The following is a 12192-nucleotide window of genomic DNA, read 5'->3' as shown; positions in this document are numbered from 1 at the left end:
ATAACCAAATAATATACCTTGTTTATGTCATATTACTTTAGAATAGCAGCTCCCTCTTGATATTCATAATGTGGTACTTGTTACTTGAAAGGTGGTCATGGAAACTGAAGAACTGTGTTAAAAAAGGTAGTATATATAAGTAGCATATAGACGGTTCAATTATCTATACTGTATTGTGCTTATAATTACCCAATGCAATGATTGCTCAAACAAAAACATACTTTTACACCTACACAGACAGGTATTATATTTTTGGTAAAGACGATATTATATTATGTTCCTATGATTAGGTTTTAAATGTTCATATATATATATATATATATATATATATATATATATCTATATATATATATATATATATATATATATATATATATTGTAGCTATATCAATTTCTTGCCAATATTAAATATTTAGTAAAACTAAGCAAAATGGGGATGTGGCAGGCTGAAGAAATGGGGAGTGAGAATAATATGGTCTCTCTCACTTTTAATAATGTCAGTGTGATCAGTATATACAAGCAGTTCATATTAAAAAGTTAACACAACATGAGTGTAAGTATGTAAGGAATTTCACAATTTCAAAAGTTGTACTTCTATTCTAATGTATGCCTTGCACAGCACTTGAACATATTACTTGAATCCAAGTGTATTTTTGCAATATTTCTACAGTATTGTCCTGTCTTCTGCTTATTTTCTGCATTCTCACTATTGTCCAGTAGAGGGTAGACTTGTCCAGTCCTTTATTTCAGTAATACTATAGAATGTGCTCATGTCAGCTGTGCGCTCTCCTCCCCCTGGCTCAGTGATTCACCCTCCCATCGTTTCTCTCACACAAAGAAGAGCTGCTGCTCCGATGAGAGCCCTGTGGATGTTATTTCTCCATGGATTTACTGATTTTTCCTGGGGTAGAACTGTGAATACATGACCCTCATGTATATTGGATTACACTGGATCTACATGACATCAAATATCAAGACAATCACCTAAGATATGGACATCAGAGGCTTTTGTCAGTGCTGGAAATGGCAAGTAGTCTGCTCCTTTCTCCTTTGTAGCTGGGGCTGGGTCTCTGGGCAGCTGCGTTATTCTATTGTTGAGGAGTCTGAGCCGGGGACATTGGTAGGAAATGTAGCTCAGGATCTGGGGATAAAACGTGCAGAGATCTCTCAGCGCAGGATACATCTGAGATCTGAGAAATACCAAAAATATTTCAGTGTAAATCAGGGGAATGGAGGGTTGGTTGTGAAGGAGAGGATTGATAGGGAGAGCCTGTGTGGATCTAGTCCCCGCTGTTTACTGCAGTTAGAGGTTGTGGCTGAGAATCCTGTGGTGCTTTTTACTCTAGAAATAGAGATTCTGGATATTAATGATAATTCTCCCACATTCTCATCTGAGGATCGTATTATAGAGATCACAGAAGTGTTTACTAGTCCTGGTTCTCGATTTGCATTAGAGATTGCTGAGGATTTAGATGTTGGTGTGAATGGTGTCAGTCAGTATACATTGAATACAAATCCTTATTTCTCATTGTCTGTGAAGAATCGTAAGGATGGAACGCTCATCCCTCAGCTGATACTAGAGAAGGTTTTAGATAGAGAAGAAAAAGCAGAACATAACCTGATTCTAACAGCTATAGATGGAGGAGAACCAGCCAGATCAGGGACCTGCAGAATAACAATAGTTGTATTAGATATTAATGATAATCCTCCAGTCTTCAATCAGTCAGTATATAAGATCAGTATTAGAGAGAATCTGCCTATAAATTTTATAATATTCATTTTAAATGCAACTGATCACGATGATGGAGTTAATGGGGAAATTGAGTTTTCCTTTGATGATCATACATCAAAATCTGCAAGAAAACATTTTGCTTTAAATGAAAAAAGGGGAGAGATTTCTATAAATGGATCGGTGGATTTTGAGGAGCAAAGCTTTTATGAATTATCTATTAAAGCTGTAGACAAAGGAAACCCAAAATTAGAGGGAAATTGTATAGTTCAAGTGGAAATAGAAGATGTGAATGACAATCGGCCTGAAATTACATTTACCTTAGTAGCCAATGATATTCCAGAAAATGCTGCATCTGGTGATGTTGTCGGATTTATTAATGTGAGAGATGAAGATTCTGGCAAAAATGGAGAAATAAAATTGGACTTATCACCAAATGTGCCTTTTAGAATAAGATCTTCGAAAAATCGCTATGCATTGGTCACAGATGGGAATCTGGATAGAGAGGAAACCCCCCAATACACTATAGAGCTGGCAGCCTCGGATTTAGGGTCTCCTCCTCTATACAGTAAAACAAGCGTCACCCTCAGGGTGTCAGATATCAATGATAATGCTCCAGTGTTCACACAGTCTACTTATAATGCTTTCATTAAGGAGAACAGTGACCCGGGGACTCTTCTATGTACAGTATCTGCTACTGACCTAGATGAGGGGGTTAATTCTGATCTGGTTTACTCCATAGTAGAGAGTCATATTGATGGCTCCTCTGTATCCTCCTTTGTTTACATTCATTCTAATGATGGGAATATATACGCTCAGCGTTCCTTTGACTATGAGCAGATCCAGGTTTTACAGATCACTATAAAGGTAGAAGACTCAGGATCTCCACAATTATCTTCCACTGTTCCTGTCTTTATCTTCATTCTGGATACAAATGACCATCCCCCCACTCTGCTGTATCCAGAACACTCTGAAGACCTAATTGTCCAAGAGAGGATCCCAAAGTCTACAAGTGCTGGATATTTGGTGACCAAACTGTCGGCAGTGGATCTGGACTCTGGTCACAATGCCTGGTTGGTCTTTACTCTCATTGACCCCATCAATTATTCATCATTTCAAGTGTCTAAACACACAGGAGAGGTGAGAACTGTACGAGGATTACAGGAAACCGAGAACATGGAGCAACAACTTGTCATCTCTATCAGTGATCAGGGGAATCCTCCATTATCCACCACAGTGACTGTACTTGTCAGTATAGCAGATGAGATTGTAATGGAAAGACCAAAATCTGGTGACTTCCTGGCAAATTCCAAACCCCGATCAGATATGACTCTGTATTTAATCATTTCCCTGGTGGCCATCAGCTTAGTGTCACTTGTTACCTTCATGATACTATTGGTGAGATGTCTGAGGAAGGACAGCTATGAATACAGCAGTAGTTGTTGTCTTCTTGGTGGATCCCAATCCAAAGCCTACACAGATCAGTATCAGCCAGCTCTGTACCTGAACACAGACGGGACCTTAAAATACATGGAGGTCAGGATGGTTCCTCCAGGATCCCAGGGGCAGAGTTACCAAACTCATTTACCCCCAGCCCCAGAGCCACAAGATTTCAGTATTGTGCAGCCTATAAATTATCCTCAGTTAAAGGATATATATCAAGAAGCCTCATCTGAGGGGGATTCACTGAATGATTCAAGCAATGTAAGTCACAATATTATAGTATGATAACATGCTGAAATATTTTCATTTTAAAGTAGCAATGGGAGTGAAATTATACAAATTATTTATACTTACCACTTTTCTGAAACTTTCAGATTTTTTGAATTTAAACTTTTGATTAATTACAAAAATTTTCCTCTGGCTGATGCATAGCTTTTGGGTTTCTGAGGTTGTAGTTGCACCTAGGTCATGCTTCTGGAGGGTATTCGATAACCCTAGTTCTGTATGGGCGAACATCAGTACTGGAAGTGATTAATGGGTTTTTCAATAGAGCTCAGGAGCTTTATGCTTTACTTCTCTCAAGTAGATAATAACAATCATAATAAGTACATTGTATTTTCAAGAATATGAGGTTTTGTAATTGTTTTTTTTTGTCTTTGCTGTGGGAATCTTAAGAATAGTCTCTATTGTTAAATTTTTTAGCTTTTTTTTTTTTTTTTTTTTTGAACAATGTAATATTACTAAGCAACATCAAGATCATTGGTACTAAGGGAAACTTTGCGGTTGAGCTGACTTAGATAAACCTGATCACATGTTAATATATATGTTCTTCTGGATTTTATTTCAAGATTTGGAGGACTGGAAATTTAAATAATTTACGAAAAGGACATTTATTAAGTCAGTGATTGTGATACAACAGTAAAAAATGTAACCTTCCTTTCATGATATGTTGTATACTGTATCAATGTATTTAAATTTATTAGGTTTATTGTTGAATTCTTATTAATTGGAAGAAGCTGTATACATTGTAGCATGGATGTGCATAAATATATAGACACTCACTAATGTAATGGTTTTGAATATGTTGAATATTCTTACATAGACATATGTGAAGGGATATAGACTCAGAGATTACTGCCACTGCCTTGACAATATGTATATTCAGTTCTCACATCGAGGTTTATAATAGACTGCCCTTTTCTATTCTGTGGAGATCACTTCTCCGCTGTCATCTCATTTTCATCAATGGCAGGATCTCAATAAAATGTAACCCCTCTATAAGGGTATGTTCACACTACGGATTATGAACGGAATTTCTGCTCGCAGAATTCCCGCTAGCGGAGATCCCATTCTGGCGGCTGCTGCCGCAATACTTTGGCGGTAGGGCCGCGCGGCACTACGCCGTCAACATTGACAGCTATGCAGTGTTTTTCTTTCTTTGCGCAGAACAATTTCAGTGGCGGAATTGTCCGCCGCTGAAATTCCGCAGTGTGAATGGGTCTTACGGAAACCCATTCACACTGATGTTTATGTTCACAGCACGTAATTCCGTTCACGGAATTCCGCTCTTGGAATTCCGTGGGAATTACGTAGTGTGAACATACCCTTATAAAGCTGGTGGCAAATAGTACAGGATTACAGCATGAAAAATAGGTGATGTGCACACCGCACCTTCACAGTGACCCATCAGAGGTCACAAAGTATCCTTATAACACTATCCTATAGAGGTCACTGTAGACATTGTCAATATTTACGATATAGCCCTAAATATTTACAGGTTGAACCTATCTATGTTCTATCAGGAAGATAAATAATTCTCACAATGTATCAGCTTTTTACTAACGCTTGGATGCTCCACAGATTCTGTCATTGCTTTCTAAATTGAAAGCATTCTTCTTACTTCTTTCATGGGCAAAAGTGACAAGATGTTCCTATATGGTAGAATGGGCCATTTATGATGTTAAACAAATTAATAGTCTTACATTGTTTTGTGGGAAAAGTAGCGTTGTGATAACTTCTTTTATTTTTAGAATTTTAGCAAATGCTTTTTATATGTATATTTTATTACATAATACCCATAAAAGGTGAAACCTGGAAAAGTCTCAGAATTGTGGTCATTTAAATACACAGAGATAGTCATATACAAGAAGATATTTACCCTTTCCCAGCACCAATTGACTCTATAGGTGAGTAGTGTATCTCCTTGAAGAGATTACTCCTCTGGCCCCATGTTAAAAACCTCTCACTAACCAGTCAACACCCTGCTCTGTAATGACAGGGAGGAAAGAACCCCAAAACAGCTGTCAGCAGGTATGTTACCCTTTTGAGATGATTCTGGCTTGACATATACTCCGCAATCACAGTTTAAGTGTCAGACATTGATTGTAAGGAATTCTACCTGTAGAGTAAGTTATTTCCTTCTGGAAATTAGATACTTTGCATTTGACTATATAGCAACTTGAACAGCACTAAAAGCTCATTTATGCAGGCCAGTTGTTGGGAGGGGAACATCTGAATGAACAATCATTAATGCAACCATTCACTTCCATTACTGGTGGCAAAATATCCCTTGTTTACACAGGAAGATACATTATACTGTTGATAAATGATGATTTCCAGCCCCACATAAAAGTTGTGATCAGCTGACAAACTAGTGTTTTGCGTGTTCCCTGGCTCATTGCTGGAGGCAAGATTTTCCATAACAAAAATTATCATGAATAAAACATTCTTAAGAATGTTTGTATGCCAAAAATTGGATCATAAAGTATGAATACTGGTCTAACCTATTAGTAATTATAATGCTAAAGGTTAACATACAGAGCAGCTAGATTTTTAGCATTTTACCATGATCTGCTCCATGGGGGACTAATATCATGACAAGGGTCTGTTTTCCCCTCTTTCTTGAACTTCTATGGATTCCCCAGATACAGAGGAAGACTGAAAATTAAAAGGATAATAAAATATGTTTGAAATGGTTAAAGAAAATATATGTCAGAATCTGGTATTAACTAATGCATAAAATTTGGTGACATTCATCTGGATACTAAAAATCTGCATGCATCCTATGTCTTAGGGAGAGTTAAACTGGGAGAGTCACTGGTAGAGAACTTGTAGATCATAGATTACAGAATAGCATGCAATTTCAGGCAGCCACTTCTTAGGCCAGCAGGATATTGTCCTGTGTCAAAAGAGGCATGGGCACAAAGGACAGGGGCACAATACTACCCCTTTATAAAGCATTGGTATGGCCTCACCTGGAATATGCTCTTTAGTTTTGGTCACCAGTCCATAAAAGGGACATTGTGAAGATGAAGAAGGTGCAGAGACGCGCAACTAAACTAATATGGGGCATGGAACATCTTAGCTGTGAGGAAAGATTAAAAGAATAACATTTGTTTAGTCTTGAGAAGAGACGTTTAAGGGGGGATATGATCAATGTATATAAGTATATAAATGGCCCATACAAAAAATATGGGGAAAAACTGTTCCAGGTTAAACCCCCTCAAAGAAAAAGGGGGCACTCCCTCAATCTGGAGAAGAAAAGGTTTGGTCTAAAGGAGCGACATGCCTTCTTTACCATAAGAACTGTGAATTTATGGAACAGTCTACCTCAGGAACTGGTCACAGCAGAAACAGTTGGTTAGATGCATCCCTAGAACAAAATAACATGCTTAAATGCTTATGCAGAAATATAATCACATCCCTTCCCCTTCCTCCCACCATACCCCTTCCCTTCAATTCCTTAAACTTGATGGACGTATGTCTTTTTTCGATCATGCTAACTATATAACCATATATTCGAGTTAACATCTCACTATATATCAGCAGACAGCTTTTAGCAATTTTTACTGTACTGTATAATTGTTGATCAAGAGATAGAAGCAAACTTGGAAATAAAGCAGATATTATGTTTTTAAAAGCAATTGGTTTTATCTTAATTTACTATGAGTTTTATTGACTCAATATTATGAAGCTATAACCTTTATAAAAATGATGAGTGTATATTGTATTGCAGTTTATTTCCTTATGTATAAACATAGGAGGAATAGAGAGGAGTAGTAATAAATAGGCTTTATTATTGTTTACAATTACAAATGATAAATAAAAAACATCTCATTACAAGTTGTTACTGTAAATCTTGCTATTTTCAAAATAACCAAGAAAGCCATAGATCCAATTTTTGGCAATACTCTATAAGTAAATGATCTATCTATTTATATATGTCTATCTATCTATATTTCTATCTATCTATCTATCTATCTATCAATCTATCTATCTTTTTAAAATCGCTTACATTTAGATTAGAATTTGTGTATACAAGATTCAATGCCACAAATATGATATTGAACACAATTTGTAGTAAAGCATTCATACTGCAAGAATAAAAAAAAATATACAAGTCTCTTTTTTCAGTAGGTCTTCTGCATTCTCACTATTGTCCAGTAGAGGGTAGACTTGTCCAATCCTTTATTTCAGTAATACTGTAGAATGTGCTCATGTCAGCTGTGCGCTCTCCTCCCCCTGGCTCAGTGATTCACCCTCCCATCGTTTCTCTCACACAAAGAAGAGCTGCTGCTCCGATGAGAGCCCTGTGGATGTTATTTCTCCTTGGATTTACTGATTTTTCCTGGGGTAGAACTGTGAATACATGACCCTCATTTATATTGGATTACACTGGATCTACATGACATCAAATATCAAGACAATCACCTAAGATATGGACATCAGAGGCTTTTGTCAGTGCTGGAAATGGCAAGTAGTCTGCTCCTTTCTCCTTTGTAGCTGGGGCTGGGTCTCTGGGCAGCTGCGTTATTCTATTGTTGAGGAGTCTGAGCCGGGGACATTGGTAGGAAATGTAGCTCAGGATCTGGGGATAAAACGTGCAGAGATCTCTCAGCGCAGGATACATCTGAGATCTGAGAAATACCAAAAATATTTCAGTGTAAATCAGGGGAATGGAGGATTGGTTGTGAAGGAGAGGATTGATAGGGAGAGCCTGTGTGGATCTAGTCCCCGCTGTTTACTGCAGTTAGAGGTTGTGGCTGAGAATCCTGTGGAGCTTTTTACTCTAGAAATAGAGATTCTGGATATTAATGATAATCCTCCCACATTCTCATCTGAGGATCGTATTATAGAGGTCACAGAATTATTAGCAGGTCCTGGTGTTCAGTTTCCTTTAGAGATTGCTGAGGATTTAGATGTCGGTGTGAATGGTGTCAGTCAGTATACATTGAATACAAATCCTTATTTCTCATTGTCTGTGAAGAATCGTAAGGATGGAACGCTCATCCCTCAGCTGATACTAGAGAAGGTTTTAGATAGAGAAGAAAAAGGAGAACATAACCTGATTCTCACAGCTATAGATGGAGGAGAACCAGCCAGATCAGGGACCTGCAGAATAACAATAGTTGTATTAGATATTAATGATAATCCTCCAGTCTTCAATCAGTCAGTATATAAGATCAGTATTAGGGAGAATCTGCCATTGAAAACTGTGATATTAACACTGAACGCAACAGATCAGGATGACGGAGCAAATGGGGAAATTCAGTTTTCCTTTGATGATCACACATCTAAATCTGCTAGAGAGATATTTTCTCTAAATGAGCAAAATGGGAAAATTTCTATAGATGGATTAGTGGATTTTGAAAAACAGAATTTTTATGAATTGTCTATAAAGGCAGAAGACAAAGGATTTCCTAAATTAAAGGGAAACTGCTTAGTTCATGTGGAAATAGAAGATGTGAATGACAATCGCCCAAGAATTATGTTTAGTTCTGTGGCTAATGATATTCCAGAAAATTCTCTATCTGGAGATATTATAGGTTATATAAATGTGAAAGATGAGGATTCAGAGAAAAATGGCGATATAAAACTGGACTTATCACCAAATGTGCCTTTTAAAATTAGAACTCTTAAAAATCGCTATGCATTGGTCACAGATGGGAATCTGGATAGAGAGGAAACCCCCCAATACACTATAGAGCTGACAGCCTCAGATTTAGGGTCTCCTCCTTTATACAGTAAAACAAGCGTCACCCTCAGGGTGTCAGATATCAATGATAATGCTCCAGTGTTCACACAGTCTACTTATAATGCTTTCATTAAGGAGAACAGTGACCCGGGGACTCTTCTATGTACAGTATCTGCTACTGACCTAGATGAGGGGGTTAATTCTGATCTGGTTTACTCCATAGTAGAGAGTCAGATTGATGGCTCCTCTGTATCCTCCTTTGTTTACATTCATTCTAATGATGGGAATATATATGCTCAGCGTTCCTTTGACTATGAGCAGATCCAGGTTTTACAGATCACCATAAAGGTAGAAGACTCAGGATCTCCGCAGTTATCTTCCACTGTTCCTGTCTTTATCTTCATTCTGGATACAAATGACCATCCCCCCACTCTGCTGTATCCAGAACACTCTGAAGACCTCATTGTCCAACAGAGGATCCCAAAGTCTACAAGTGCTGGATATTTGGTAACCAAACTGTCGGCAGTGGATCTGGACTCTGGTCACAATGCCTGGTTGGTCTTTACTCTCATTGACCCCATCAATTATTCATCATTTCAAGTGTCTAAACACACAGGAGAGGTGAGAACTGTACGAGGATTACAGGAAACCGACAACATGGAGCAACAACTTGTCATCTCTATCAGTGATCAGGGGAATCCCCCATTATCCACCACAGTGACTGTACTTGTCAGTATAGCAGATGAGGTTGTAGTGGAGAGACCGAAATCTGGTGACTTCCTGACAAATTCTAAACCCCCATCAGATATGACTCTGTATTTAATAATTTCCCTGGTGGCCATCAGCTTAGTGTCACTTGTTACCTTCATGATACTATTGGTGAGATGTCTGAGGAAGGACAGCTATGACTACAGCAGTAGTTGTTGTCTTCTTGGAGGATCCCAATCCAAAGCCTACACAGATCAGTATCAGCCAGCTCTGTACCTGAACACAGACGGGACCTTAAAATACATGGAGGTCAGGATGGTTCCCCCAGGATCCCAGGGACAAAGTTACCAAACGCATCTACCTCCGGCCCCAGAACAACAAGATTTTAGTATTGTGCAGCCCATAAATTATCCTCAGTTAAAGGATATATATCAAGAAGCCTCATCTGAGGGGGATTCACTGAATGACTCAAACAATGTAAGTCACAATATTATAGTATGATACTTTCTAACTTTCTAACCTGAAACAGATATGCAATGATATGCAATTAGTTAGAGGGCACATAAAATATGTGGATAAGAGTTTTTAATTGGATCATGGTATTTTAATATAAGAGCATCAAGTGTCCTCAGTGCTATATAGGAGCAGTACTAACGCAGGTACATGTGTGTCTTTGTTATAGGTTGTGTGTGGAAGCTCAGGAGCTATACTATTTGCCTTTTTTAATTAGACATTATCTAATAGTAAGTAAAATGTACTTGCATATGATTTTGCGCAAATGTTTGTTTGTCAAAAACATAGATTTTCTTTGCTTTATAAATCTCGAAAATATTCTCATAGCCATTGTACTGTGTTTTCTCTGATATATTTTACAATGTTATACTGCGAAACAAATTGATCAAAGTGTTTATCAAGTAACACTTTGCCGTCGAGTTGCTGTAGTTATTTCTGATCGCATATTCATTTCTCTTATCATAACAATTACTGATGTTTTTTTTTAGCAGATTTTATTTTGTTAAACTTTTTGTACTATTAGAAACAATACAGCTATAAAAAAGAAAAAACACATCCAACATGTTTATGTCTTATCTCCACCTTTCCTCCTGCCACCCACTGAGGAACAGCTATGTGGAGCTGGCTTAAAATTAAACACAACACATCAAGATTGTTCCAGAATCCTGCCATTAGAGTCTAGCACAATGTAAGCCAACAATTTGTTGGCCTAAATGTAGACTATATAACCTAAAGTTGGGCCAAATTTCTCAGTCAGCATGCACTATTGAGATTCATCTTGCACATTAAACTGTCTTGTCTTAGTTTACACTGTCTAAGAATTAGAGAATTTTAGTAAAAGTCCTGAAAAAGAGAGTGGTCCACTATCAAAAAGCCCCTTAAAGACATTGGAAAAGATTTATCATAACCTGTGTGGAGGAGGAATAGTGCAGCTGCCAATTGCAACCAATCAGATTGCTTCTTTCATTTTTCACAGGCTTCTTTAAAAATGAAAGAATCAATTTGATTGCTATGGGCAACTCCACCATTCTACCTCTACACAGGTTTTGATAAATCTCCCTCATTGGGTGTAAATGTATGTCCTTGTGTCTTGATACTTAAAGCACCAGGATATACTTTTATGTTCTTTACATGAAGCGAGTACAGCTTCCTGAGGAAGAAAGTAATGTTCTTTCAAATGTGTCAAAGTAGAAATTTGGATCTAAGAAACCAATGTACCTGTGCAGTGACATCACACACCTATGTCACACGCTTGTGGATTTCTCCATAGACAGGTTGCTGCCAGCCAGTGCACTGGGACTTATGCTATTCATATTGGAAATAATCACCTACAAACTAAAACTTTGAAAGATTATAAATTATTAAAAGATATGGAAATTGGAGGTTAGGTTAAGATCTCTGAACAAATGCTACTAAGCTATGCATATTTTGCAGTATTATAATAACAAAGCCTGCTTCTAGAGAACTGCCTACTCGCTTCATGAGAAATGGATAATTTACTGAACATTTTACTTGTAAAACCTTTAGGTTTATTGTAGAAAACTAGGCAACCGAATCTTGTTAATGTTGGTTTGCAATAACATATGGCCTTTAGTCTTACAATTATTGAAGAATATTCTTAGTAAGAGATAGGAAATAGATGGAGGGATACTTTAGATACGACAATTCTACTGCATAATTTGACACACACCAGAAATTATGCTCAGTATCCTACTTACTTTTCCATTTAAAGAGATTCTTCACACATTAAAACTAAAAGCACTAATGCAAAAGAATTATTACAAAAAAATAAAAATAATCTGTATAATTGTTGGGCACCTATTCC

At 37.4% G+C, this 12192-nt stretch overlaps 1 protein-coding gene across 32 annotated transcripts in view; it reads left to right on the top strand.

Annotated features, from left to right (window-relative positions):
• LOC130267390 (protocadherin gamma-C5-like) overlaps positions 1 to 12192 on the top strand; it is a 571493-nt gene that overhangs the window by 319120 nt on the left and 240181 nt on the right. For 2 of the 32 annotated variants that reach the window (XM_056517107.1, XM_056517097.1), the window contains exon 1: positions 7852 to 10331. The exons of 29 other annotated variants lie outside the window; for them this stretch is intronic. In XM_056517107.1, the coding sequence (XP_056373082.1) occupies positions 7890 to 10331 (2442 nt within the window). In that variant the 5' untranslated portion in view covers positions 7852 to 7889. Of the gene's footprint in view, positions 1 to 871; positions 3434 to 7851; positions 10332 to 12192 lie in introns of those variants that run through there. One more of the 32 variants, XM_056517100.1, reaches the window with a different exon arrangement.

The sequence above is a fragment of the Hyla sarda genome, chromosome 4 (genome assembly GCF_029499605.1).
Source record: "Hyla sarda isolate aHylSar1 chromosome 4, aHylSar1.hap1, whole genome shotgun sequence".
NCBI classification, from domain to species: Eukaryota; Metazoa; Chordata; class Amphibia; order Anura; family Hylidae; genus Hyla; species Hyla sarda.
Note: the sequence above shows the minus strand (reverse complement) of the source record. Positions and strands in the feature narration are given on the sequence as shown.